At 34.4% G+C, this 18146-nt stretch overlaps 1 protein-coding gene across 2 annotated transcripts; it reads right to left on the minus strand.

Moving 5' to 3' along the window:
• Nucleotides 1-4963: 4963 nt before the first annotated feature.
• Nucleotides 4964-18037, minus strand: cep126 (centrosomal protein 126). Of its 2 annotated transcripts, none has more exons than XM_042743908.1 (11): nt 17640-18037; nt 16300-16419; nt 14425-14570; nt 14169-14280; nt 13354-13543; nt 9874-11878; nt 7879-8034; nt 7440-7561; nt 6983-7040; nt 5788-5964; nt 4964-5606 (listed from the first exon to the last, which is right to left on the minus strand). In XM_042743908.1, the coding sequence occupies exons 1-11, from the start codon at nt 17669-17671 to the stop codon at nt 5497-5499; spliced, it is 3228 nt and encodes a 1075-aa protein (XP_042599842.1). In that variant the 5' UTR covers nt 17672-18037; the 3' UTR covers nt 4964-5496. The 2 variants fall into 2 exon arrangements, with proteins under 2 accessions (XP_042599842.1, XP_042599841.1); XM_042743907.1 differs by having other exon boundaries at nt 14169-14283.
• Nucleotides 18038-18146: the final 109 nt, after the last annotated feature.

Raw genomic sequence — 18146 nt, forward strand, 5'->3', positions numbered from 1 at the left:
AAATATTAAAACTAGAACATTGAGGTATGCATAATTTTTATTTATTAAATGATTTATTTATTATAAAATTTGTGCAAAGTTTACAAGCGACTTTATATTTAAAATCCACCCATAAGGCACTTTTAAAGAGGTAATAAGTGTGCCTTCATCATTTATAAAATAAAAAAGCAATTCTACTTGAGCAATTTTTGTTGTTTGGTAACAAACGTGACTTTTTTGGAAGAACCCCAGCTTTCAGTTTTCTTCGACAGAACGCTGGTTGATGTGTTACGCTAATCACAGTCAGTTTTCCAATTCAGTTATTAACTTGGATAGCAGGCTTACAGGATACCAATGCTTATGCAAAAGAGAAAGAGAAACACCTTGATAACTTCATGCTCTGTGTGGTTTAAGATTCGCCGGCGTTCATTCTCTCAGGTCTTTCTGGGAAGGGTGCAGTCTCTTCTCTGGTCAGCTTGCCTTGGCTTGTTGCAGCGGGTGGAGGAGGTCCCTACACCTTTGAAGAATTTGGCAGAGATTGCCTTCCCTCTTTGAAATGTGACAAATTGAAATGTATTGCAAGAACACACTTGCTGAACAGGTTTTCGACTCATTGTGTGTCTGTACGGTACTGTCTAAAGATCAGTTTCTCACCTAAATTTCTCTTTCCACTTGACATGGGGAGGTTTTCCTTTGCTGACAGATTTTATGTTTCCACTTTATATACAAAAAAAATGTTCCCAGTCATATCAAATGTTTTTAATAAGTGCATATACATGGAACCATGTATTTCATTATCTTCACATGACTATACGTTGTTCTTCTTTTCATTGTTGTTGTTTTTTTATAAAATGAATAATGGGTCATTAACTACATTATAAAAAGAGACTACTAGAGATGAGTAAACTAAAAACAAAACAATTTATTACTTTGGGTGTGGTTCATTACTAAAAATCCTAAAATGACTTGGGACAAGATTGATTTTGGGTTGATACTTGGTTTTTGGAGCAAACATTTACATTATTTTATGTCCCTAAGTGTAATCTAGAGGTGCTGCTCGGCCACATTTGAGCTCCATTATCATTCTGAAATCAGTTTTTTACATTTGTATGAAGTGAATACATACAAAAGAAAGGGCATGGCAATTTCCTTGTCTTCATTATAATAGTATCAGTCAGTCAGCTCTTGACAGATGTTCATGTTATGCAACAAAACATTGCAATTAAACCATCACAGACATAGTAGGCTGGAAATATGAGATAACTGCAGTTATAGCTGTGCAGAAGAATAGCAAACTGTACAGATGTCCACATTAGCACTCTACCTTTAGAAAATAGTAATAATAATAATGAGCAATGTATCTCATAAAAGAGTTGTTTATGTTGCAACAATTTGTAGTCTATTCAGGTTTTTAAAGATTTTTTTTTAAATTAACATTAAAAATATTTACACTGTACAATGTGTAATTAAATTCAGGATTATTGAAATAATTTTTTTTTCAACGATCATTTAAACGAACTGTTTACCCAAAAATGCAAATTCGCTTAAAATTGATCACACCCCAAGCCAGCTGAGATGTAGATTCATTGGAACAGATTTGGAGAAATTTAGCATTACATCACTTGCTCATCAATGGATCGTCTGCAGTGAATGGGTGCCATCAGAACAGCTGATAATAATTCACATGTAAGAGAGAGATAAAGCCTTGGGAGAAACCAGATTAATTCGGGAGACCAGTCATTAATTAAAGATTTTTTTTTTTAGACATAATTTATTATTAAAAATGTCTCTGTGTTTAGTGATTTAGTAAATTATGATTTTTTTGCCTCTAAATATATTTATAAAGTACAATAAATAGTTGCATTGGTTTAGAGATAATGTATTTTTATGTTTCATTTAAGCACAGTAGTGGCTTTACAACTTTACAAAAAAAAAAAAAAAAAAACAAAACAACAACAACAACAACAACAAAAACTAACAAACAAAATATATTGGAAAGAAATTCATCTTACTAATTAATTTTGTTTAACAAGTATGCAAATATGATCAAAAGTGAAAGTAAACACGTTTATAATGTTACTAATAATGTTTTTTTCCCAAATAAATGGTTTTTCTATTCTACTCATCACAGACTCCTAAAAAAACTGCATCATGGTTTCCACAAAAAAGCAGCACAAATGTGTTTAACTTTGATAAGAAATATTTTTGAGCAGCAAATCAGCATATTAGAATGATTTCTGAAGGATCATGTGGCACTGAAGACTTGAGAAAATTCAGCTTTTCCATCACAGGAATAAATAAAAATGATCAACAATAAAACATAGAAAATAGAATTTATAGAAATAGAAGAAATAAATAAAATGGATGTTAAAAATTAAAACATATATAATATATTTTACATAGAAAATAAAAGACATAAAATAGATTTTTTTTAAATAGAGAGAATAAAAACCAGAAAAAATAGAAATTGTAATAAAAATGGAAAAAATAGAAATGATACTTTTCCTGTACTTTTGTCAAATTTATTGGGAAGAGGAAACCCCCTTGAGGATGTAAAAACTCGTTTTCGAGAGGACCTCAAAAAAACAAAAAAAACAAAAAATCAAATACATACATAGCCTACATAAAACATCCCACAAAACCACCCCATTCGTCTCCAATTCAACCATTAGAAATTAAACAAACAATTAGAGTTATTCATAGACAAATATATAAAAACATTAGGAAAACAGTTGCAAACATGAAAAATTAAAAGAGACATATTAAACTGGTCGAGAAGGAGGAAAATTGATCTAAAAGAACCTAGGTAAAGCATTCCAATCGAAGGGGCTTTAATTTAAATGCTATCCTCCCACTTTCCTTGGATATCTTTGGTACAGAAAAGAAAAATAAAGGCTATAAGATGTTTGGTATGGAATCAAATAGTTTCAAAAAGATGGATAGTTTGAAAAAATGCATTTGTAAACAAATGCAACCAGTGAAAAACTGCCGTAAAGAATTTAGGAAACGACAAGATTCAATGACTGAACAATGTTCTAAATGGACACCTCAAAACAAATCTGCTTATAGACTATTATAAATCACATTCAAAGGTTTAAGATTTCAGCTGTGTTCTGATAAACAAACATCCGCATAATCAATTATGGGAAATAATAGTTGAGTAATATTGTTTTAATCTAATCTTGTTTTGTAAAAAACAATTAATGACAAACTACAATTTATCAATCTATATGAGTTCTAAAGGTAAGTTTGGGAGTCGAGCCAAAGCCTAGGTATTTAAACTCCTAAAAATTCTTTAAGGTGTACCATCCACAAATTTAACATGAAGAGAATTATTTTGCTTAGGAGTGCAGATCTATGCAAAAAGCATGCTATAAGACTTGTTTTTATCAGCAGAAGTAAATTAGAAAAAACCATGTTTGAACTAGATTAAAATCAAATTGAAGTGAGAATCTTAGATATAATAGCTGGATGTAAACAACTGTGCCATCTGCATATAGAAAACAGTCTGAGAATTGTGGAAGATCAATAAAAATGGAAAATAAAAAAAAGAAAAGGCCCTAAGGAAGAACCTTGAGGGACACCTGTTTCAATAATTCTAGTCTGGGAGAGAACATCATTAAACTTTTGATCATTTTTACTGTGAGAATAGCAGACCTATTACAAATACATTTTATAAAATGGTTTATAAAGGTAATAAAAAATACATATGTAAGATTCTGCAATAATAATCAAAAAAGCAAACTTTTAGCAAACTAAAAATGTATATCGCCTTCCTTGATGTAGCAATTGATTGCTCATAATAGTACGTTTTGTAAAAGAATGACAGCTTTGTACAGAGGGGTTACATGACATGATGACAGTTATAGGGTGGTAATGGCACAAGAGCATCAGGAGTTTGACTTCGTTTTCCTGCAAAGCCTGTGTGGTGAGTCTCTAATGCACCGGAGTAATTTATAGTAACTCAAATGTCACTGTCACACACCTAGATAAGCTTTCCCATGCATGTATACACTGATTACACACACACAAACAGAAAACATCACTCACACAGGTCACAGGCACACACATACAAACGTATAATACACACCCAGAAAAACCTGTCATGATTATGCCACACATACAATGTAAATTTTATGCTTAACCGACACTTGACTGAGGTCAAGTTACACAAAAAGCCCTTTATCCTGTCTTGGCACTAAGAAAACAAAGCAAAACAAAACTTTTTTTTTTCTTAAATTAATTTATTTTTCTCCAAGAGTCAAGATTGTTTAGAATAAAAATACCAGTATGTATACATACAATGCTTATGAAAATATATTTAGAATCTTAAGGTAAAAAATAAATACCAACTAATTAGAAGGCAAACAACACATGAACGTAAAATACATTTTCTTTCAAATGTTTTATTACACAAACATTAAGTATTGTGTATTGCCAGAATCATTTCACACATATTACACCTGATTAAAGGAATAGTTCACTCAAAAATGAAAATGTACTCACCCTCAGGCCATTCAAGATTTCTTAATTGGAACAGATTTAGAGAAACTGAGAGACATTTTTACTCTGCAGTGAATGGGTGCCATTAGAATGAGAGTCTAAAGAGCTGAAAAAAATCAATAAATAAAAAATCACAATAACCCATAACACTCTAGTCAATCTATTATCATCTTGTGAAGTGAAAAGCTGCCTTTTTGTAAGAAACAAATCCATCATTAAGGCTTGTGAACTTTAAACTGTTGCCTCCAAAATCCATAATAATGCTTCCTCCAGTAAAAACTTCCTCCTGTTATCTTCTTGCATCCAAATCTTTCAGATTTGTTTAGAACTGTTTAGGACTGTTTTCACTTATAAACGATGCTTGATCTGTGCATATTTCTCTCCTGATTCAGAAGAGACAACTTTTCACTGGGAAAAGCAATATTATGGATTAATGGATCTTAATGATGGATTTGTTAATTACAAATACACTGCTTTCCACTTCACAAGATGATAAATGATGGACTGGAGACGTGTGGATAAATTGTGGATTATTGTGATGTTTTCATCAGCTGTTTGAACTCTCATTCTGACGGCACCCATTCACTGTAGAGGATTCATTTGTGAGCAAGTTACGCAATGCTAAGTTTCTCCAAATCTGTCCAAATGAAAAAAATCATTCATTTACATTTTGGATGGCCAGGGGGTGAGTACATTTTCTGCAAATGTTCATTTTTGGGTGAACTATGCCTTTAAACAACAATTAAATACCACTCAGATAAAGTATTTAACTATGTCTCAGCAAAATAGAGCATATAATCTTAAGGTTTGAAGGCTTGCAAAGTGCAGCTGAGAGAAGGTGCTTGAGGGAGTGGTGGATCATGGGAGGTGTAGTCAGTAACGCTGTTGAGTTCGGGTGCGATTATCAGCAGAGGCTCCTCGCCTACGCACGGTGACACCTACAGTCTCACCGGTCTGGTTTCAAGGATGAGAAGACAGAAAGAGGGGACAGAGCTGTGAGCAGGTCACATTAGTTCAAGCGAACAGATCACTTCCTCTGAACACATGGGCAATACTCACAAATGCAGGACCCAAAGTAAAGATGCCCTTCACTGCTGGGTTGCCACCAGCTGTATCTTGCACATCTGTTAAATCAAGTGGAAGTGATCAGGAACACAGCTGTTGATACTTTAAAAACATTAAAACAAGAAACGCACACATAGGGTAAAAAAATGAAAAGGTACTGCCCTCGCCTCAAATCTGTGATAAACATATAAGCGTTTGACTGTGTGGATTAAATATGCATGATTTTAAACTGAAACTGACATTGCAGGCGTTGATTTAGTCTCTCGAGTGACTGCAGGATCTTCTGCTCCTCTTGTGACAGAGCGCTGACACTGAGTGACTGTATTCTCTGGCTCAACGGACCAATCGGATCGTTGCAGATCTTATGGGTCTGAGCACAGTCCTCTACTTCATGAGCACCGTCTGACACCTCTGGGACTGTAACAGTGGGAACAAAAAACAATGTTGATGCTTTAAATCAAGGGTGTTAAACAATTTGGCTTCTTATAGCAGTTTGATTTAAAAACACACACTACCATATCAAAATCTGTTTTTTTTTTAACAAGTTAATTGATCAAAAGTGATAGTAAAGACATTTATGTTATAAAAGATTTCTATTTCAAATAAATGCTGTTCTTTTGAACTTTCTATAAATCAAAGAATACTTTAAAAAAATGATCAGGGTTTCCACCGTAATAAATTATCTTTGCCCTCACAGCAATAAATTACATTTTAAAGTACTTCACAGTATTATATTTTTCCAGTATTATAGAATAGACTTCTTTCAAAAACATTAAAAAGTCTTACTGACTTTTAATGTCAGTAATGGTAGTTTAAGTTTGTAATGTAATGGTAGTTTAAGTTTGTAAAAATGAGCCAAAATAATGGGGGGGTTAGGGGGTGCCAAACACACAAAAATAAATAAAATAGAATAAAATAAAACAACAATTAAGTATCTTACAAGTCCATATTGTGCACATTCCAAGTTTTCTTAAACCATATGATAACTTTGGGGCAAAAACAGAATGAAATTTCTATCAGTATTCACTGATAATCCTGCCCTCCCTGTGAATTATATTGTGTGCAATATGGGATAATTGATACTTTTTTATGGTACTTTTTGATTATTTTTGGAGCCTGACAGCTTTATAACATCTTCTCAAAAAATGTCTTCTTTATCCCATTGAAAGAAGGAAGAAAGAAAGAAAGAATAACAGCACATGGGACTGAAATGATGGTAAGTAAATAATGACAATATTTGGAAAAAAAATTATAATTTTGTGTATAAAAATTATATTGGTTTAGCAATTAAAAAAAACAAAACATGCAGCACCTTACATAAATGTATGTTTGTACATGAGAAAAATGCTTTGCTCTTGCCCTATTGAAAATCTGCAGAGGAGACCCACTTATCTACAAAACAGGATATCAGATATTCATTTACATGATAAATTACCTTCACTGTCAGCTGCATGACCATTTTTATTTGGATATTGAGGTTTTGGCACAGTGACCTGTTAAACCCAAAGTCAACAGTTATTGAACACATATTCCAAAATGTTCAAAAGCCAAAGCAACATAACATGAACACAAACCTTTGCAAGTATATCATCAACTTTACTTTTTTTATTTTAACTACACACCAGATAAGTGGTTAGCAAACTTCCAAGAGGCTGCTTTAATTAAGTTTATTTGTATTTATTTATATTGTTTTATTTATCAAAATGATATAAATATCCGTGTCAGCTGAAAGACACCTATGGAAAATGTTTCTTTTTTTGCACAGCACTCTGAACTAGATGCTATGAATACATCTATGCAAAATAAACCAGTTGTACTGTAAGTCAACTCTAGTAATAGCTTAGTTTTCTTTGCTTTCTAGGACAGTATCTTTAGAATATGTGCATGTTTACCTGATAAGGAAAACTAGGCTTTCTCTGTGTTGTTCCTGCTGTTTGGTTCCTGCTGTTTTCCACTGAAACTCGGCTCTTCACCATATTACTCTCCATAGCCTGTCTCCTTATTGGACTTCTCACTGGTTTACAGAAGAATCTCTGATTAAAAAGTACATTCATATCTAAGAAGCACATTTCAGTGATTAGGAAACCCCTTCACCTTAGGTAACTGACCCAATCACCATGAATATCTGAAAAACGGTGTCTTGATGTATGGGCTCACATGTACGCTCTAGCATTAAAGTCTAAATAACTCTAGTGAATGTCTTTATTCACTTTTTTATTACTTATATTTTGCTAGCAAGGGCAAATGTCCTGGCTTTTGGTATTTTAGGAGATAAATGTATTATAAGAGCCTGTTTGACATCATTGGTTACATAAAACTTTAGACTCTTACTGTTAGAGGAAGACAAGAAAAATCCACCCATTTTTGAGGCTCCTTTGACACCACTGATCAGACTATCACCATTGATAGTGACATGGGACAGACTGGCACAGACTTGAGGCGAAGAAGACAACGGGCCATTGTGAGCAAGAAAACTTTGAGGGTCACCTAAGTTAGTTCAGAGAGAAAAACACAAAAAGACAAAAGAAGAAGACGTAAGACAGTTTAATTAAAATGTCCCAATGCATGAAAGTCAGTTATGCTTTTCTTTAGGTCTCTGTCCTTAAAATGTTACAAAAAATAACTGACCCCTGAGAAACAACAGTCCATCATTAAATGGATCCATTTCAACAGAGTAGTAATCCCAAGTGGTGCAGTGCTGTGCAGAGGGCCAAAGAAAACAGATTCTATTGATCCAACACTAAAAAAAATCATTTTCCAAAGACTCTAGAAAAATATCCCCCAAGAATCTCAAACAAAGCCGCTGAACTTGCAGATGCACAAAGGGAGCCCAGTTCTTTTAATCGACTCTTGACTATATGACAAGGTGCAGTGTAAGTTCATGGGAAGCTGATGATTCCTTGATTTTTGGTTTTGTAATATGTGGCCGGAATGTGCTTTGTCAGTTGAAAGACACTTACTGAAAATGTTTCTTTTTTTCACAGCAGGTTAACAATCATTCCCAACATTTGAAAGATGCAAGGCAGAATGGAAAATTCAGAAATAGAGAAGTAAATAACTTCTGTAACTAGTACAAACTTGTTAAAACATGGTGCAACAAGTTATTTTTCAGTACACAGTGTAATAGAAAATGCTGCACAATGTGACACAATTACAACATATTATCAATAACAACATATGTATGCCTACTAAAGCCTTTACACCCTTAACATGATCAGACACACTTTATTTTAAAGTCCAATTCTTGCTATTAAGTTAACCACTGTTTACGACCTTTGCCTCAATAAACTCCTAATTTGCTGCTTATTAAGAGTTAGTAAGGTAGTTGTTAAGTTCAGTTATTGGGTTGATTTAAGGATGTAGAATATGGTCATGCAGAATATGTTCTTTATAAGAACTAATAAATCAATATGTTAATAATAGGCATGCTAATAGCAACTAGATGAGAATAGTGAGAATTGGTCCCTATACTAAAAACTTTTGTATACAATCTATGCATATTTAATATTTCATACATTATTTATAGAAAAACTGTGTTGAAAATACTTGTATGCAGTGTAATATATGTATTTGAAGTATATAAATAATCACTGTAATGCATTTTACATATTAAGTAATTATGGTAACACTTTAGATTATGAAACACATATTCAATATTAATTAAGAGTATTTCCTCAATAAAATAAAATTGATTGCTTATTAATAGTTAGTAAGGTATTTGTTAAGTTTAGGTATTGGGTTGGGTTAAGGGATCTAACATATGGTCATGCAGAAAAAGGCAATAATATGTGCCTAATAAGTACTAATAAACAGCCAATATGGTAGTATTATAAATGCTAATAAGCAACTAGTTAATAGTAAGAATTAAAATAAAGTGTTACAAAAATGGGTATATAATGTATATTTGTATTTTTGACATATGTGGCCTGCTTGATTATTACAGTTTCAACCATTTTCCAATTTTTAATATATATTATACAAAAATGTTTGTGGATTTATTTACAGTGGAATGATTTTTGGAATTCTGTTAAGTTTATTATATTTGTCTACCACAAAAAGTTCCTTCATTAAAAAAAAGATTTAATTCAGTAATTGTAAATGCAATCAAAAACACATTGTTCGATCAATAAATTATAATAAACCCCTGATATAAATCATGCTTTTATTATAATTTATTCATCACAAAAAATGTGTCAGGCTTCACATGTCAGGCTTTACAGAGTTAACATTTTATACACCAATGTGTAGTGGGATTTTAAACTCACTCAGGTGAATCATTTTACAAATATGATAGGACAGAAATACAGAGTTTGGGATATTCTTTACCGTCTTTACTGGCGAGAGCAGTTCGGACTCCATGCCACAGCAGTGAGATCTCCTCATCTGTTGGAGTCCGGTCCAAACATATCCCGTTATCTCCACACCTGTGTCTGGCATTGTCTGCAAGGGCATCTGGAGGGGAGAGGGAACAGATGCCTGTCTCATGGGTGAAGGTACAGTAGGGTGGCACTGGAGCACAGATAGCATCTGTTCTGAGGGTAGGCCGATGAACTATTGCCTGGCTATCTGGAGTGTCTTTGCAAAAGGCCAGATCCTGCAGATCCGGTCTGCTCTGTACACCATCCTCATTGCACGATGCCTTCGAGATGTACACGGAACCCTCAGCTAAGTTACACTCCACAGCTTCAGGTTTTGGAGGGGGTCGAGGCACCAAAATCTTCCCTTGGGTCTTGGCCACATGTTGCGCTTCCCTGGCAGATTGCGGTCTGATGATAGTGCCCTTCCTGGCCCGGGAGGTAACAGAACACGAGCCGACTCTGGCTGAGCACGCTCTCCGGGGAGTCCGTGGGCCCCCAGTGCAGAGGGCTCTTCTTTGAGAGGTGGGCTCCTGTGTACGGCTTTCTTGGGGCCCTACATCTGCCCAGGCCTGTCTAGTGGATTGGGGCCCAGCGGGGATAGCAGAGGTCTTATTGGAGATGTTCTTTGATACCCCTGTGAGTAAATTCACATGGTTCGAGTGATCTGCGGAGAGCTGTTTATGGGTTTGTTGAAGCAGGTTAGCATGCCTGCTGGGGTCTCTAAACAATCGGTCCACCCCCTCAACTCCATCTACCTCATCAAACCAGCGTAGTTTCTTCTTAACCGTCCTATTCTGCTCTGGCTCATTGAGTTTTGTCCTGGCCAGCTCTACACTGTCCCGGATTAATATGGCCACTTCTTTGGTGAAAAGCAAATGGCCAGGAGTATAAGTGAATTTGACATTGCCTGATTTGGATTTTAAATGGTTTTTAAGGATCCCTTTCAGGAATCTGACATTGTTGTTAGGGGCAGAATGGGTCACGGGGTCTGCAGATGTTCTGTTTGGTTCCTCCGTGCATTTAGAAGAATTCAGCATTCCAGCTTTTGCCAATTTGGTGACATCCGTTTCATTTTTAGGATCTATGCTTATACTCTCCTCCATGCTCAGCGGTTTGGATTCTATCTTGAGCCCTGTGGCAACATATACATCTGGTTTGCATTTATGTGACTGTGAAGAACTCAGTTCTTCTTTTGGTTGTATGTTTGGGGAACTCGTGTCAGTCCGATACGTTATGCTAAGATGGGCAGAGGAGCAGGAAAAGGCTTCGAATGAACTGTTGCTGTGTTTGCATCTGCTGGCTGGAAGAGCCGTCTGTGTTTCTGATAAATGTTTAGCATATTTCTCCTCCAGGGTTCTTGTCTGCTGCTTGGATTCTGACTTGAAGTCTTTAGTCAGACTTGAGAATTCCAGGGGTGTGGTATCTGGCACGGCTTGTGTTTTGCAGTGGGCAACCACAGATCCTTTGTCTTTCAAAATGTTCCCTTGAGCGTTTCTATCATTATCATGAGTCATATGTTCTGAATTAGTAGCTAAGTCCTGCTGAGTCAACTCTTTTTGGCAATTATGGGTGTTGAAGGTCTGCAATTGGTCTTTTGAGTTATCAAATCTTTCTTGCGTGCAATTCCGGAGACTCCTGTTTTCTTCTGGTGACTCACGATCCTTTGGTGAGGGTGAGTTAAGACTGAGTTTGCTTTCTTGATTTAAGAACTCCTCCAGGAAGCTCTTTGCTACGGAAGTGGAGGGGTGAGATGGTGAACATAGGTTGTTGGACTGTCTGAATGGTGCTGGAGGATTTTTGGGGTCTTGGAGCTTAGGGGGATCCACGGGGAGGTAGAAAGACTGGGTACAGGTGGTGCTCTGGTGGGAGCAACAAACCGGTGTAGTGTCATGGGTCTTCTGAGTGTCTATATTCTCTAAGCTGTCCAGACTAGACAGACTCTCTGTCTCGCTATGTGGGGTATCAAGATACTCCTGAAAATCAATATATATATAAAAAAAACATTAGAGCACTTATGCACTAAGACTGGGTGCTTTTTTGAGATTATGTTGCATGCATGCTGCAGAGGGATGGAAAATAAACATAGGAAGTTAATCTTTAACTCTATAATGTTTCAGCTACATTTTTTTTAACAATGAATAGAAGGACAGATCAGTATACATATACATTACTAAGATATAGCTATAGTTTAATGTATTTGAAAGAAGTCTCTTATGCTCACCAAGGCTGCATTTATTTAATCAAATATAATGTAAAACTAAAATATTAAAATATTTTAAAATGTGATTTATTCCTGTGAAGTTTTTAGTCTCATGATCCTTCAGAAATTATTCTGTTACATGCTGACTTGCTGCTCAAGAGACATTTCTTACTAGTATCAATGCTGAATGCGGTTAATATTTTGTATAAAAATAAAATTCAGGATTCTTTGATGAACAAAGTTAAAATAAACAAAATGTATTTAAAACTGAAATATTTTGTAACATTTTAAAATGTCTGTCATTTATTTAATTTAAATTAATTTCTTTAAAAAGTACCTACTACAGACCTTTTAATCAAACACTGATCTACAATTATGTAAGACGATCAAGTCTTAAGAATCTGTATTTATGTATCTGTTTAAAAAGCATGAGTATCACAAATACCCTTAAAATAAGACAAGTAAAATCATAATATATAATAGCATACTAAATATCTAGAAATAAAGCTAAAGGCAGATAGAGCATGATGGTGACAGATATTCCTATGAAGGGCATTCCATAACTCTAACTACATTTGTTCACTGAATGGAACACTTTTCCAAGAATACCTAGCCTAAAACCTATCCTATAAATAGGGTTATTACCTTCTGTGTCCTGTTCTGTTCACAGTTCACTGTATGAAATGATGTGTTGGCTACAAGCCAGTGCAGGTAACATTCCAGCTGGTGTGTGTAAGAGGACATAACTAAGTGTGCGAGAGTGAAAGAATGTTTGTTTGAGGTATAGAGAAAGGGGATGTGTATCTGTGGTTTTAATATGCGTTTGTGTGATTAAAGCTTCAGAATGAGCTCATCTCTTTAAAACACCTCCGTTTGCTCAGAAGATGCTGCGGCATGTTGTGGCAGGAAGAGCCCTGGGCTAAAATTACAATGTCATTCTGTTTCCCCAATACTTGGAATTGGATCTTAAAACCTTCACACACTCCTTAAGCAAATTTGCCAACAGGCCTTTCAACACACACAATCACGGCCCTTGTGAATCACTGTGAACTATCACTTGTACAAGGAAGTGGATCACAATTACAATCTTGTAACTGTAAACAAACAAAAGCCTCAACTCTGCATTATATAAACTTCCAGATGATGGACTAAACTCATCAGCAACATTTTATTATAAAAAGCTTTTTAAATGAATACCATCAGGTATTGTTTAACTATACATTTAGTTTTATGAGTATGCACATTAACCTGTAGATCGGCCTGCACTTTTTCTTTTAGAACGGCCTGGGACTCCTGTTGCTCACTGAGGAAGAGCAGCTGGTTGTTCTTGAAGTTACTCAGGCTCTTCTCCTGCAGGAGTTTGGTGTAGGCCTCAGCTGCAGATAAGGCACGTAGGTGACGGGCGCCCCCTGAAGGCTTTGGGGAGGGAGTGCAGTTCCTGAAATAAACGGGATTCAATGCAACCACAGTAATAATGAATATACATTTATATAGCAGCTTTTATACAAGAAATGCAGTTCAAAGTGTGTTCAATGCTAAAAATATTACAACAAGCATAAAGCCATAATTACCATAATTAATGTAACATACAATTAAAGATGAAAATTACTAAATGCATAAAAAATTGTTAAATTAAAATATAAAAATAAAAGAAAAACATAATGCATGGAATGCTTCAGAAACGTCATTGCTAAATAAAAGCTAAAATAAGTGAAGTTTTTAGTTTTCTTTTAAAATGATTCATCTGGCTTCCCTAATACTGTATCTAAATATTGTAGAAGTGCTGCTTATACAATACAACCAAAAGTAATGTTTTTCAAAATGTTATTCAAAATAAAAAAACACAATAAAATAGTAGCTACATTTTCATTAAAGTAGTGACTTTAATTAATAAGATATTATATATAACATTAAATGACATTCAAACATTTCAAAATGACGCAAACCATTTATTTTCCATATGATATTCAATTTTCTCTTCATTAATTAAAGTTCTAAAACATTATTACAATATGTTATGTATCTTCAACCAGTAATATTTTGCCATGGCAATAATGTTGTACCTGCTAATGTTGAAGCCACTTGCCAAAAATGCAGATTGTTGAGTGTATAAGTGCGGACTGCTCTGAATATGATGAAGTGCTTCATCAAGGTTGAGTGTTCTTCTCTTAAAAGCTGCTGAAGGACACAAATTACTTTATTTAAACAGAGGATGAGATGTTTACATCACATACTGACCTAATAATAGCCACTAACAGACAGTTCAAGAGATAAAGAGAGCATGTAGACACATGGATTAGGCTGTTTTGCTGAACTTACCTGGTCTTTTTCTCTGGGAAGGAGGGAGATGAGCTCTTTGGAAGTTCTCTGTGGCATCCTGGACCCTCTGATGGCGCTGCTGTAGAATATTCTCCCTCAGTCTCTGCTCTCGAACATCCCACTGTTTCCTTCTCTCCTCTAGAGCCCTAGAAAGACAATCAGACAGCACAAAAATGTGTGACCTTTGACCGATAGACAATGCTTTGCACACATTGTGTCCTCTTAAAGATATAATTCATTCTTTTTAAGACGGATGGATGAGAAGTTTGGCAGCCGTGTACAGCATATCAAATACACCACTTGACTTAAAATGGAAATGAGACTTTAATCTAATTTGCAATATCAGCTCATTGCGTTATCTCAGACGTTTACTTTCCAGGGTCAGCAGAAACCTGAGACTTCTGTAACAGATGCATTTCAGCTAAATTAATTTGTTAATGGCACAGAAACTGGTGCATGCCATGAGCTGTCAGTTAGAGTTGCAACTAAACTGATGCAAAATCATTTACCATAGTAGCAGCTTGAACTTACCTTGCTTTGTCATAAAAAAAAACATTAAATAAATAAATAAATATTTAAAAAAATAATATTTTAAGAAACTTATTGACCTTGACACACAGTCACAGGTCCCATCTATAACGTGAGTCTTTTTAAAAGAATTTATAACAAAAGGTTTATATTATTTTTTAACTTTATATTATGATATTTTTAACTTTAAAATATTTACATTTATTTTAATACATAAATTAAAAGCATGCACATCATAGAATTGTTTTCATACTGTATGAATGAACTTTGCATTTTTTATTTATTTCTGAATAAAGACAAAAATGAGTGTCCTGTCAATGACACTCTTGCACATAGTCATGAAATTCTGTAATATACTCGATATGTTTCAGGAATTATTTAATCGCCACAAAAATAGCTCCGGATCTGTGTCCCAGCCTTCTCTGAACTCAGTGGGGGGATGCACTCGTCTTCTTCACCATCACTGCCTTTTATAAAGTAATGTTCCTTTGCTCTTGCTGATTAGAGCTTCTATTTCAAGCTGGTAAATCCTGGCTGACAAATAAAGGATTGTATAACAGTATCTGTCCCCTGTAGGGTAGCTTCACTTTCAATGTGCACAGGAACTGACCAGGTCAAAAACCCAGACTGAGTCATTAACAGCATGGAGACAGTTCTTAGTATATCTGACACTCACTGTCAACACTAGATTCAGCAGCTGTGCATTGCTTCTGATCTCTGGGACACCTCCCCGGCAGTCTTTTAGCGTAGTTGCCTCCTTGGTGAACACGCTGACGCTAGTTTTTTCTTGTTATTGCCAGCTCATCTAATAACAAGTCCCCAGAGACTGAAAGCCTAGAGCTTTGTAGTTTAATATCCATGCTGCAATGTATTAAATGTTTAAGGAAATAGATGTTGACATGCTTATAAATGTATAATTTGGATGGACAGCAAAGAAACAACCCCCCCAACCCCCCCCCCCCCCCGCCCCACATAAAAATTACATTATCTATTCAGTTTGTGTTTTCATTGTTATTTGGTGAAGAATTTACATTTTTGCCTAAAATGTAAGAAAAGATCTATTATTGACTATTGACTCACAAATGTTTCCATAATTTTAAATTAAGAGTAGGGAGAGATTACATATTTGCATAAAAAAAAAAAAAAAATTTGGACAGCATCTGAAATGAAAAAGTGAAACCAAAATGTTGATTAAAAGTGCTTAAAACCTAAGTAAGTAAGTAAGTAAGTAAGTAAACAAAAATGATACAGGATCTAAAAAATTCTCTCAAACAAATAAATGTTTTTTAAAGATTTTCTACACAATAATGAAATAAATATAAAACCTGATTTATTTTTGACACTTACTTTCGTCTGCGTTTTGTTTCCAGGGAAAGCTTGCGAGCCCGAGTTCGACAGTACCTCTGTTCTTGTACCAACACTTCTCTTTCATCTTCATTCCCTTCATGTACATCTGATCTAATGTTCCTAATGTGATAGAACGTCAAGGAAGGTATTATGATTATAGGATAAAACATTATCTCATAATATGCACAGCATAAATATACCAATATATATATATATATATATATATATATATATATATATATATATATATATATATATATATATATAAGAAATATCTAAACATATATGATATTATTGAACATGTGTAAATATATACAGGTGGTGGCCAAAAGTTTGTAATAATGACGTTTTTTAAAGAAGTCTCTTATGCTCACCAAGGCTGCATTTATTTGATCATATACAGTAAAAAGTCATATTGTGAGATACTATTGCAATTTAAAATAGCTGTTTCCTATTTTATTATATTTTAAAATGTTATGTATTCCTGTGATGGCAAAGCTGAATTGTCAGCAGTCATTACTTCAGTGGCACATAATCTTTCAGAAATCATTCTAATATGTTGATTTGGTGCTCAAGAAATATTTCTTATTTTTTTTATCAATGTTGAAAACAGTTTTGCCGCTTAATATTTTTAAATGTAAAACTGGGATATACTACCATTCAAAAGTTTGGGTTAAGTACAATATATTTAAAAAAAGAAGAAAATAAATTAATACTTTTATTCAGCAAGTATGCATTAAATCAAGTCACAGTAAATGTAATTATAATGTTTTTTTTTTAACTATTTCAAATAAATGCCTTTCAATGAACTTTCTATTAATCAAAGAATCCTGATTATATATATATATATATATATATATATATATATATATATATATTATATATATATATATATATATATATATACATATATATATATATCTACCAAGGGTTTCCACAAATATTTCAACATTATATATAATAAGAATTAATATTAATAAGAAATTCTAGATAATATTAAGAACCATTATTACCAAGTGAGCACCAATAATTGAGCTTCAAATCATTAGAAAGATTGCTGCTGAAAATTCAGCATTGCCATCACTGTAATAAATTACATTTTACAATACATACAAATATATATTTTTTTCTTTTTTTTTTTAAATTATAATAATGTTTCACAGTGTAGTACCACCCCTATACTCGGTCATTAGTTAGCTATCTCCATTATGCAAGAAAAATAAATAAAGCCTAAATGTTTCTCTAAAGTACAGTATTTTACTAAGTAACGTTACTAGTACTAGTAAAACTATGACCTCCATATAAATAGACGCTGGTAATTCCGACAAGGAAAAGGATACGAGTAGTAAAGTGTGTCCTCCAGGACTGGCATCCCGAAGATCAGGATGACAAGCTGATGACAGGTCTCCACACACCACACTTCTCATCCGAACAAGAAAAGCTGCATCTTATCGATGTTGGAACGGCCGCGCAATAACATAACGTTATCTGCTCATCTAAAATATTGGTGCACTGAAGAATGAGAGCAAAATGAAGACTGGCCAGCCAGTTACTAACACTTATTAGCCTACCTATGACTTTATAACTTCCAGTAGTTTGATACGAAATTCACCTAGACCAAAACCGACTGAATGCTATCTTGACATAGTTTTAAATGAAAGCAGGCAAAGGTAAGTCTTTATCGTCGCTCACTACAGCTGAAACAGTTGCGCCATGACGGTAACCATCGACGCGCTTCCTTGACAACAGACACAAACTCGCGGTGGAGGCGTGGTCACGTCTGTCAGAAGCGTTTGACGTTCATCAATCTCAAGGGACGTAGGCTACTATGTTGTTGCCATCTGCTG

This window comes from Cyprinus carpio, chromosome B18 (assembly GCF_018340385.1).
Source record: "Cyprinus carpio isolate SPL01 chromosome B18, ASM1834038v1, whole genome shotgun sequence".
NCBI lineage: Eukaryota > Metazoa > Chordata > Actinopteri > Cypriniformes > Cyprinidae > Cyprinus > Cyprinus carpio.